Source organism: Nelusetta ayraudi, unplaced genomic scaffold (assembly GCF_046127955.1).
Source record: "Nelusetta ayraudi isolate G7.1 ecotype Tasmania unplaced genomic scaffold, CSIRO-AGI_Nayr_v1 ptg000018l, whole genome shotgun sequence".
NCBI lineage: Eukaryota > Metazoa > Chordata > Actinopteri > Tetraodontiformes > Monacanthidae > Nelusetta > Nelusetta ayraudi.
The window spans coordinates 1,548,342-1,560,000 of NW_027466068.1; the positions used below are offsets into that span (position 1 = coordinate 1,548,342).

The 11,659-nt window shown below is 48.3% G+C and overlaps 1 protein-coding gene and 1 long non-coding RNA gene across 4 annotated transcripts in view; one reads left to right on the forward strand and one right to left on the reverse strand.

Annotated features, from left to right (window-relative positions):
- Window positions 1-704: 704 nt before the first annotated feature.
- LOC142887815 (serine/threonine-protein phosphatase 2B catalytic subunit gamma isoform-like) overlaps window positions 705-11,659 on the reverse strand; it is a 19,685-nt gene continuing 8,730 nt past the window's right edge. The window contains exons 4-14 of one of the 3 annotated variants that reach the window (XM_076025686.1): window positions 10,084-10,195; window positions 9,539-9,684; window positions 9,309-9,448; window positions 9,086-9,163; window positions 8,211-8,305; window positions 7,999-8,124; window positions 6,315-6,392; window positions 6,058-6,142; window positions 5,475-5,572; window positions 4,305-4,331; window positions 705-1,834 (exon numbers count right to left, since the gene is read on the reverse strand). In XM_076025686.1, coding sequence (XP_075881801.1) covers window positions 1,683-1,834; window positions 4,305-4,331; window positions 5,475-5,572; window positions 6,058-6,142; window positions 6,315-6,392; window positions 7,999-8,124; window positions 8,211-8,305; window positions 9,086-9,163; window positions 9,309-9,448; window positions 9,539-9,684; window positions 10,084-10,195 — 1,137 coding nt within the window. In that variant the 3' untranslated portion in view covers window positions 705-1,682. Of the gene's footprint in view, window positions 1,844-4,304; window positions 4,332-5,474; window positions 5,573-6,057; window positions 6,143-6,314; window positions 6,393-7,998; window positions 8,125-8,210; window positions 8,306-9,085; window positions 9,164-9,308; window positions 9,449-9,538; window positions 9,685-10,083; window positions 10,196-11,659 lie in introns of all 3 variants that reach the window. The other 2 variants (XM_076025685.1, XM_076025687.1) reach the window with 2 other exon arrangements.
- LOC142887826 (uncharacterized) overlaps window positions 2,498-11,659 on the forward strand; it is a 179,986-nt gene continuing 170,824 nt past the window's right edge. Inside the window, exon 1 of the long non-coding RNA XR_012926602.1 lies at window positions 2,498-2,616. This is a non-coding gene — a long non-coding RNA (uncharacterized LOC142887826). The remainder of the gene's footprint in view (window positions 2,617-11,659) is intronic.

Here is an 11,659-nt window from a genome sequence, read left to right on the forward strand (position 1 = left end):
TGATTGTTGGAGATGCTGCTATAGAAACTGCAGTATAAGCACAAGGTTGACTTTTCAACTCAGGATTTGTTTTCGCCGCAGTGGAAAAATCACGCAGTCAAGAGTCCCAGAAATCAAAAACAAAGTGCAGACAGACAGAGAGCGACAGCAGCAGTGGACGTCCAGCAGGAGGCCAAGCAAACACTGCAGCTCAACTTTATTCTTTTCCTTCAACTCAAACATCTACACAGCAGAACAACTTGCAGGCCCCGCCCCCTTCCCACGTTTACAGCACTGCTGATTGGGTCGGCGACAAAGGGGGGGTGGGGGAGGGGAGTTGACGCAGCCGAGTTCAGTCAATCACATGTTTGGGGGGGTGGGGGTGGGGGGGCACTGGAGTCCCCGTCTGGCAGCAGGTGGCGCCTTCAGCACCTGACCAGCCGGCTTTTAAAGGGCTGAACACACACACACACACACACACACACACACACACACACACACACACACACACACACACACACACACACACACACACACACACACACACACACACACACACCTGCAATACTGCGTGAGATGATGTTGCGATTTTCAGATGTTTTCTTCTATCACAGCCGCCACGCTTTCCTTATTTAGTTTTGTTTAAAAAACAAAAGAAACAGAATGTGTATTTTCATGGAAGCGACACTAGATGGAGACACTAATAACTTTTTCTTTTTAAAAAAAACAAAAAAACAAACAAAAAATGCACAAATCTTAATATCTTTCCATCGCTTAATAACAAAACATCAAACATTGTGTTGCTTCTAGAAACCCACTACAGAGTGACACACTGTGTGTTTTCCTTTCGGGAGGACAGCGCCACCTGCAGTTCCTTCCAGTCCATGCGTGGCCCACCAAGGTCGGGCAGATTGCCATCACGAGACACGAGAAGCACTTTGGACCGATGCGGGAAGTGGGCGTGGAGACGAGGCAGCCCGGTGACGCAGGCACACAGGCCCCGCCCCCAAAAGCCCTCACAACCAATCAACAAGCAGCCGACAGCACAGCAAGGAAGAAGAAGCTCCTTCAAAAATACTGAACCGGAACTGGAGAACCGAAGCTTTGGTGGGAGAAGTTTCAGATTCCTGCTCTACATAGAAAATATCTGCCTGGTTATTGTGGCTCTTAGCGACTCGTTGGCCTGCACACACACACACACACACACACACACACACACACACACACACACACACACACACACACACACACACACACACACACACACACACACACACACACACACACGAGAACCTCCAGGTTCTGCACACACCAAGAACGAGCATTAAAAAAAAAGAAAATTAAAATAACAACAATAATAATAATGATAATACAATAACGGTAATAACAATAACAATAATAATAATAATAAAATGAATAAAGTGACTAAACCTGTCTTCATCTATCATCGACTCAAATTTATAAAACTCCTGCGTCGGGTCTTGACAATATACACATGAATGAGTGGAAAGAGTTCATTCAAGCCTTCGCCGCTATATAATTCTTTCCCTAGCAGGTTTATACTTTTTATCAATAAATACTTTTCTTTTCTTCCTCCTCCCCCGATGAATACGCGATGCGGTTTTTTTTTCTTCAGTATTTTGCAGGCGACGGGTCGAAGGGGAAGAGGGGAGGGGGGCGGGGCTCGTTCATCGTTCAGCCAATTATCCATCAGTGCCGTTCTTATTGGGGGCGTTGGCGTGGTGGGCGGAGCCGTCGGGCTGCTGGCCGTCCTTACGCGGCGGCATCCGCTCGTTGATCCGGTCCAGGCCGCGCGCCTCCTCGAAGTTGCGGATCTTCCTCGTGGGGGAGAAGCCTTGGATGGCTGCAGGACACAGAGCAGACACCAGGGGGGGTCAGCACGCCGGAAAGGCTCCTCGCTGCAGCGCACAGGCGTCACAAACTCTGGCCCCGTGTGCCAAGTTTGGCTCGCGAGGCAACACAACATCAACACTGGCAACACAACATCACTACTAGAGCTGCTGGCCCGCCGCCAGTATACAGCACACAGTACTGCAACTCCCACACTGAAAGATATCATGATGACGTCACTGGTTCGCAGTTGTTACGTTGTTTTGAAATTTAGTGGAAAAGGTTGCTTTAATAAGAAGGCTGCAATTAAAAAAAGGGCCGCATTTACATTTTATTTATTTTGATGAGTTTTTTGTTTTTTTTTCAATTTGAAATTGAATTTTGCATGTGTGCAATATTCAGTAATTGATTGTATAGCAGGGCGACACGGTGGCGCAGTGGTTAGTGCTGCCGCCTCACAGCAAGAAGGTTGTGGGTTCAATTCTGGGCCTGGGACCTTTCTGTGTGGAGTTTGCATGTTCTCCCTGTGTCTGCTGGGTTCTCTCCAGGTTCTCCGGCTTCCTCCCACACTACAAAAACATGCATGTGAGGTCAATTGAAGACTCTAAATTGTCCGTAGGTGTGCATGTGAGTGTGAATGGTTGTCTGTGTCTATGTGGCCCTGCGATGAACTGGAGACTTGTCCAGGGTGTCACCCTGCCTTCGCCCTAAAGACAGCTGGGAGAGGCTCCAGCAGACCCCCGTGACCCTGAATAGGAATAAGCGGGTATAGAAGATGAATGGATTGTATAGCATGAAGCTTTGCTTTGTTCCATGTTCAGGTTGACGCAAAACTTGTTAAGGACCATATAAAAGTATAAAAGGTTCACTGTTCAATCTGGAGGAAGATTAGCTGCAATGTCCAAACCCCCCCACCCACCCATCGGACCGGAACCCTGGAGGAACTTCAGCCAATCACAGGACAGACCTGGTGTCACTACGACAACAACAACAACAACAACAACAACCACCTCAGACACAAGTGGTGGACTTACAGTGAGGCCGAGCAGCAGCAGGAGGAGCAGCAGCAGCAGGAGCAGGAGCAGGAGCAGCAGCAGACAGAAACAAACGAGTGCAGATGAGAAGCAGAGGCAGAGAGGTGAGCAACTCCACATGAATCCACACAGCGACACTACTGCAAACATCAGTCACTGCAGCACCGTGCACACATACACACACACACACACACACACACACACAAAGACCGCAGATATCTCTGTGTCTTTAACTAGATCGAATTATGCTATACATGCTAAAATATGATTGTATTTCTATTCCTATTGATCAGCTATATTAAATCAAAGACAGAGAGCGTCGACGCCTCCAGCCCTGAACACAAAGTTAGTTTGGAATCAGGCCTGTTCTAAGCACAACTTGGTGAGCAGCATCTAAAATGTCATTTTATTCTGTTGCTATTCTTTTGGAATCACTGTTGCACTTATATAGATTAGAAAAATGGAAAATAAAAGGATTAAAAATATTTTATGATACATGAAGTCTTAAAAAGTGAACCATTGCAGGCCCAAGGGGAGAAGCAAACAGCCAAGATCCAAACTGTGGCTGTTGGAACTCAAAGAGTTTTCAGCGCAGTTACAAAGTCATGAAGACTTTGTAATAACACACTGAGCGTCGACAAAATAGCCACGGGTGAATAATTCTGGGTATGAATAACAAAAGGAATCCCAACTGGACACCTGAGCCATTGGTGACTGGCGTTTCAAGCCCCGCCCCCCTGGTGAAAGAGGTGGAGCCAAACAGCAAGAGGCCGTAACAGGATTAGCTGCTGGAAATAGCCGTGGCGGGTATGTCCCCGTGCTAACATTAGCGCTGCCTGAGCTGGCTTTACTCTGAGTGGAAGTCACTCCTGGCAGGTGGAGCGCCACACGACCCGCCCCTTCACAATAAGAGCGTTGTGTGATTAAGACTGGGCGAAGGCAACAGTCTGGACGTTTAGAGTTGCTTTCACACGACTTATTATATATATATATATATATATATATATATATATATATACATATATATATATATATATATATATACATATATATATATATATATATATATATATACATATATATATATATATATACATATATATACATATATATATATATATATATATATATATACATATATATATATATATATACATATATATATATATATATATATATATATATATATATATATATATATATATATATATATATATATATATATGTATACATATATAATTATTATTATTATTATTATTATTATTATTATCATCAGAGTTCCACACACTGACCACGGGGGGGCTCCAGTCTGGTGCATCAGAGTGCAATGCTGCAAGAGCGAGTAGCTGTGCTAGCAACACACACACACACACACACACACACACACACACACACACACACACACACACACACACACACAGGTGTGAGCCACAGTCGTACCTTGAGCTTTAGCCGCCTCCGCCGTTGCTACGGTAACGGAGGGTTGGGAGGAGGGGGGAAGGGGAGGGGGGGGGAGAAGAAAACAAGGTTGTGGTCAGTGACATCAGAGAAGAGCCAGATGAGAAGCGAGAGACGGCCGGCGGCTGCGTGGGCAGGAAGTGGCTCGACGGCCAGGTCTCAGCCTGGCGCAGCAGTGGGCGGGGCCAAAGCCGGCGCAGGTCAAGGTGGCGTTACAGGGTCAGCGGGACTTAAAGGGGGAGGAGGGGCAGATTGGGAGGAGCGGTGGCTGCAGCACCATCAACACTATCAACACCAGGACAAGCAGCTTTCAGTGAAGAACAAAGAGTTACCAGCAGTGAGATAAGACACAAAAACACCATGAAGGATCATTAATGGTCCAGAGTCAAGTCTGCCTCTCAGTGGCTTTAAAAGGTTTGAAGCTCCAATAGTGGATCTAGAAATAAATCCGTGATTATCATATTGTGGATTGTGGGTTTAAAGGGTCAGGAGGACGCGTCACTATTTTATTCCATATCTTCTCAAGTTTGTCAGTCATATCTGAGAAAACTGAGGTTGCTTAGAAGAAAGAAGCAGTATTATTACACAACTCAGGGCTCCATCTGCTCAGACTGAAGGCAGATGGGATCCACTGTTTTTTTGAAAAAAAAAAAAAAAAATTATTGTGAGTGGCAAAGAAAACTGACTGTATAGAACGCAAACACTGTACTTTAATGCCCTCTGAATAAAAAAAATGTAAAGAAAGAAAGGCTACACTAATAAACCATAAATATTGCAATACATTTATTCTGAAAAAACTCCATCAAGTGATGACGAATGACTTGAGCTGGGTTTTTTTTATAGAATGGCGAGGTTAAAAAAATACATTTTAGAAAAGTTTTTCATTGGTTTGAAACACAAGACAATCCAGACTCTCATGATCTCATGTTGAAAGTGATTCAGTGGGTGAGAGGACAAAACAGCAACAACAAAAGAGAGTGTCGGGGGGGGGGGGGGGGGGCTGAAAGGTCGGCGCCGTGGACCTCCAGAAAGCTCCTCCCCCCGTGGGGCCTCGCTGGACGCCGACCTTTACATCAGAAGGGTCAGAGAGCCACAGTTCCCAGGTGACAACCCCCCCCCCCCCCTCCCTCCTGGTGGGGTCCAGAGACTCACCGGACTGCAGGGTCTGCTTCCCTCCTGACAGCACCCCCAGAGGAAGAGTCCCGGTGGGCGTCAGGCCCTTCAGCGTCAGCACGTTCTCACTCTCCTCCCTGTGCACAGCAACAGCACAGACACACACACCACCTCTGGGTAAGGAGTGGAACTGCACACCAATCGCTCAATCCATTATGTCTTTTTATTATCTCATCATTATTATTATTTAATTTTTGTGCGTTTTATTTTGTAAAATGTATTTTTTATTTTGTTTTTTTTGGATTGTTGATCAATAAAACAGTTGTACACACACACACACACACACACACACACACACACACACACACACACACACACACACACACAGTCAGTCATTATTGAGCCAGTGTGTCTGATGTGGTGCCAGCTCATTAATGCCAGCAGGGCGGCGCTGTGTCCCCATTGTGTGTGCCCACTTCATCTAGAGCGCGGCTGCTGCTTTCTCTTGACCACGGCGCTGACCCGGCCATTCAGACTGCTAATGAGACTCCGCCCCCTCCCCCCTCACACCGCGGCGGGAGGGGCAGGGGGGGCGCCGCATCACAAAGCGGGGTCACCTGACCTGAGGATGGTGAAGACTCGGGCCATCTTCCCCACAGCGCGGATCTTGTTGCGGATGACCTCCTTGCGCATTGCCGAAGTTCCACCTGCAAGTCCAGGGGGCGCAAGTGAGGAGCAAAAAAAAAAAATAGGGCAACATTTACAGAGAGAAGGAGAAGAAACGCAGCGTCGTGTCATGGACAGTGAGAGAGAGACGGCGGGAAGGAGGGGCGGGGCTTCTGGAGGCCAGGGGGCGGAGACAAACTCAGTGTGTCTTACCTTCATACAGGTCGTCTCCCTCAGACATGAGCTCATCGTCAGAGCAAATGTTCAGAACGTTCACCAGCATCTCCGTCACTTTAGGGGACAAACACATCAGCACAGTATCATCATCATGACCATCATCATCATCATCATCATCATCATCATCATCATCATCTCATCATCATCATCGTCATCATCATCATCGTCATCATCCATCTTCGAAACGTGCTTCCTTCTGCACTTAGGGGCTGTGTCTCAATTCAGGCTCTGCATCCTTGGAAGGAAGCGTCCTCCAAGGACCCGGCCCAGAAGGACCGACCCAAACCCGCCTCCCTGGTAACCACACGCGACGGACTGGCCTTCGGCGTATTTCCTGGTTGCGTCACCGCCGTTCCCTCCTGCTGGCCAACCCCGGAAGTGACATTTTCATAGCATCAAGCTAACCATTGGTTCGTTTGGATGGCGTTGGATGTTCCAATAAGTAAAAACCCTGCGTTAAAAACTGGACACTATGTGAAATTTCAATACTTAAATTTATACAAACTGTCTTTGCCAGTAGATGGCGCTAATTTCAGCTGACTTCCCAGGATCCCAGGATGCTTTGCAGCAGCACGCAAAGCATCCTGGGATACAGAAGGAGGTGAAGGATAGTAGCGGTGTAGCCTTGGAATGTACGATGCATTCCCAGTACGCATTTGGAGCGTCCTTCGGATGTTTGGGAATTGGGAGGAGCCTTCCCGCAGTGCTATGACGCAACTTCCTTTCAAAATGCAGCCTTCCAAGGATGCAGAGCCTGAATTGAGACACAGCCAGGGTCTCAGTGGTCTGCTGGGTCTGCTGGGTGAAGGCAGGGCGACGCCCTGGACCAGCGGCCACTTCATCACAGGAATAAAAAAATGTTGATTTGGTCAAGTAAGTTAGGATGTAAGGATCGTAACCTGCTGTGACTCCAGTCTGCCTCAGAAGTGTCGCCTGCAGACTGGAGTCACAGTCCAAACTGTGAGAAGTCATCACCAGGCCACACCAGCTGTGTTTAGGTACACCCCTAGAGTTGCTCCAAACTTAAACGTGGCCATAAAACCTGCTGATGCAAACAGCTCCACTTGCAAAAACCTGTCCAATATGGCTCAAAGGTTTTGACGCTCTCATGAGGTGGTACAGGGTCACGTGACCAGTTGACTGACCAGTGAAAATGGTGCATTATGATTGGACGGAGGAGGAGACAGAATATTTTTTACGAGTCATCAAAGAGAAAAATAGAGCAAGCATCCTGGACAGCAAACAACATGGAGATGCAGGTTTATCCAAGGAATGCTGTCCCTCCATCCTCCTCACGGTGGGACCAGACTGGACCAGACTGGAGATCAACAACCCTCCTCTCACTCACACACACACCTACAGACAATTCAGAGTTCCAGTTCATCTCACATTCATGTTTCCGGATTATGGGAGGAAGCCAGAGAGCCTGGAGAGAACCCAGCAGACCCCACACAGAAAGGTGCCAGGCCCGGAATGGAACCAGCAACCTGCTTGCCGTGAGGCGACAGCGCTAAAAAATATTTTCCAGTTTCAGGCCTCATGGACAACCACCCCCATCAGGAAGCAGCAGGGAAGTCTTCCCTAGGCTGGATGGTGGACGGGTGAATGCAATTTGACAGACTGGCTCCGCCCCCTCCCCAACCCCGCCTCCACGACTCACCTTTCTCCCCAACGAAGGGCAGCGACCAGGTGAAGACGTCCATGAAGTTGGGCAGCCAGTAAGGGTGGGGCGAGCAGTTGAACTGCCGGATGTTCATCACGTTGTTCTCGTACTTGAGCACGGCGGCTGGAGAGGAGGTGAGAGGAGGTGAGAGGAGGTGGGCGGAGCCGGCAAGAAGAACACACGACAACAGCGACGACAGACTGAAGAACCTTTGTTGTTGTAGACGTCGAGGTAATTGGGAGCGGAGAAGATGGTGATCAAGGAGGGGAAGCCGGTGGTCTGGCTCTTCCGGTACATCCGATACCTGCAGAGGAGAGAGGGGGGGGGGGGGCGGAGTCAAGCTGCTTTCCTCTGTATCACAGGAAGTGAGCAACTTTTTCTTTATCAGCTACTGTGTATATGAGGGAGGGAACAGAAAGGAGCATTACAAACAAATGGCTCACCAAGACGTTTAACAACAGAAAACAAAAGAGGCGGAGCCAACATTCCAGCTCTTCCACAGGGATGCAAATTATTAGTTGATTGACCTTATTGATCTACTGACAAGCGGCGATTTTTCATGAGAAGCTAAATGTGTCAGGAAGACATTGTCTCAGCCTTCAATGATGTTGAGGGTCCAATGTGACCCATTTCTGCATCAGAACAGTAGAAACACCCTCGACATTGACCCTCTGACTTGGAGTTGACTTCTAATGGGTCACATGCCAACTGCTCTTAAAATAAAGTAACTTGTTCCAAGTATAGAGCTACACATCGGGCCATTTAACAAAGAAAACCCTTCGTGAAAAAATTTCAATTCATTGCGACTAATTTGATTTAATTCTTCATCGACAATGAATCGACAATCGATTAATTGTTAGCTTCCCTAATTTGTAGGATGGCAACACATCCAGGCCACTTGGTCCAGTGTTCTTTGTGAAGGTGCAGGGAGAAGATCATCTCTTCCATTAGGTCTTTGTCATTGACTCTGCTGATCCACTCCAGGGTGCAACCAGTGCCTTGTGAGGGCTTTTTTCCCAAAGACATTCATCAGTTTGTCTGACCCGTCATTCCAAAAGTCCTAAATGAGCTCCTCCCCTCTTACCCTGCGTCCTGGGCTTCGTGAGCTCTGATGACCGACAGCAGGTTGTTGTTCACCAGGAAGTCGCAGACGGCCGAGTAGCTGCAGAGGAGACACAGGAGGATGGTCTTCAGTCACCAGAGTCTGGAGGTCTGCTTCCTGCTTCCTGCTTCCTCAGGCCTCCAGGTTGGGGCCAAGGATCCAGGATTGAAGATCTGCTACGAGCCGCCGAGCTTTGTTCCCGTACCTGAAGAAGTAGGAGCAGCCTCGGACCGAGTTGTGGTTGAAGTGCTCGGTGGTCTTCTCGCTGCCGTAGTCCTCGCCCGGGTCGGCCCAGATCAGATCGCACATGGGCCCGAAGGCCGGCGGCTCCTTGAAGCGGTCTAACTGCGGAGGAGAAGCGGAGGGTTTGGATGGGAGCAGCAGCGTTGGCGCGGTGATGAAGACCACGTGGAGATGAAGCTCCAGGCCTTCTACCTTCCGGATGTCGTCCAGGCAGTTGATCTCGGGTGAGAGGCCGCCGTGCACGCACAGGAACTGCTGGTTGAGCAGCGCGGCCAGAGGCAGGCAGTCGAAGGCCTCCATGCAGGCGTCGTACACCCGCTCAGAGTATTTGATCTTACCTGCCAGCAACACAACAACAACAACAACGACAGAGCAGGCTTATTTACAGTACATTTATATATATATATACACATACATACATACATACACACACACATACACACATATATATTCATAGTATAGCAGTGTGAAAAATAGTATATAAAATATAATAATATATAATGTATTCAATATTATTCAATATATATAGATATGTAATAGCACAGTTCTTATTGAACTAATATGACTTCAATATTTTCTCTGAACAATAAACAATGACAATTTTCATTTACAATGAACAGATTGGCCAGAGTGTGAGTGAGTCAGTGTGTGTGTGTGTGTGTGTGTGTGTGTGTGTGTGTGTGTGTGTGTGTGTGTGTGTGTGTGTGTGTGCGCGCGCGCTCTCTCTCTGCACCCACATTCCTGTTTGAAGGTGAAGTACTCTGTGAGGTGCCGGCACTCGTGGTTCCCCCTCAGGAGGAAGAGTGTGGTGGGGTGGTTGATCTTCAGCGACCAGAGGTAGAGAACACACTGGGGGAGGGGAAGAGAGAGAGAGAGGGAGGGAGGCTGGGTTGGTCACATGATGCGTCGACAACCACCTGCCCCACCCAACCACAGCCAGACAATCCAAGAACTCGTCCCACCTCCCGCTGGTGGAAGATGACAACCTGTAGCCATTTTTGCAATGGTGACCTCGAACGGCAGCCAGCAGGGGGCGCTCTGCAGTGTGCAGCTGTGGCTGTAGCAGTCGTAGTAGCATTATCAAGACCACAGCGGGCAGACAGGGGGCGCTCACTCAGCGAGGGGCCCCACCTGAATGTGAGACTGGGTTCCTCTCATCACTTTGCAGCTACTGAGCCTCACCCAACTAAATTCCCTCTGCTGGCACCCAACAACATATCAGAAACCTCTGTCACTACACGGCTTCAGCTAACAATGAGCTGATATTTTCCTGCACAGGTGCTTAAAAACAAGTAAAAACCAGGAGAGAATCTTCTCCTGGTGCCATTTTCAGCCAACCAGTGGGTCACGTTTCCTGGAGAAGCACAGAGGAAGCGGGCATAGTGGTGGAGGTGGGGATGGAGGAGGGGGCGGAGGCTAGAGGTGGAGGGTCTGGGATACGGGAGGGGAGGGAATCCATGTCTGCCGGGGGGAGGAGACAGGAACATGGCTGGAAGTGACAGAAGGCTGAGAGGAGTTTTAATGAGACACTGCTGCTCGCTCGCTCGCTCTCTCTCCCTCTCACACACACACACACACAGAGTGGATAAGGAGCTTCAGGGAGGGAGTCGTAGACTCCTCACGGGCCCTAGACAGGAAACAGGAAGTGCACTGCGTCCATCGGGACGACTGCTGCTTCCACTGGACGAGCACAGAGGAAAAATAAAAGGGGATTTTTCACAGAGCTGTGCAAACTGAGGGCGTGATTAAAATCCTCAGAGCTCAGTTTTGCTGTCTGGCTGCTTCAGCATTGACATGAGGTGAAAGAAAACCATCCGAGACGACTACAGCGCTGCCTCCTAGCTGCCAGGGAGGGTAAAGCAACACTATTATTGACCAATCAATTAAGCCGCGAGTATAAGTATGCCACGATGGAGCAGCAGGAGGATGAAGAAGATTAAAACTCTCAAAGTCTTCCTCCCTGTTGTGGTGAAACTAGCTGCATTTCCGTGACCGCTAGAGTTGCGCTAAAGCTAAATATGGCGATATTTTTTCCAAGTCATCAAAGAGGAAAATAGAAAAACCATTCTGGACAGCAGGCAACATGGAAATGCAGATTTATGGCAAAATGTTTTGTTCCTCCACACACAATCACACTGTACTTTGTCAAAGTTTTAGAAATATGGCTTTTATTTTGGGAGAAACTGTCATGGAAACACAGCTAATGAAAACCACAGAAGAAGACGGAGGAGGAGCCGCTTCTGTCAGCGTGCAGTTGGTCAATAAAGAGCAGAGATCAGTGGAGATCAAAGATCTAAAAGCCACCGAGGGCTT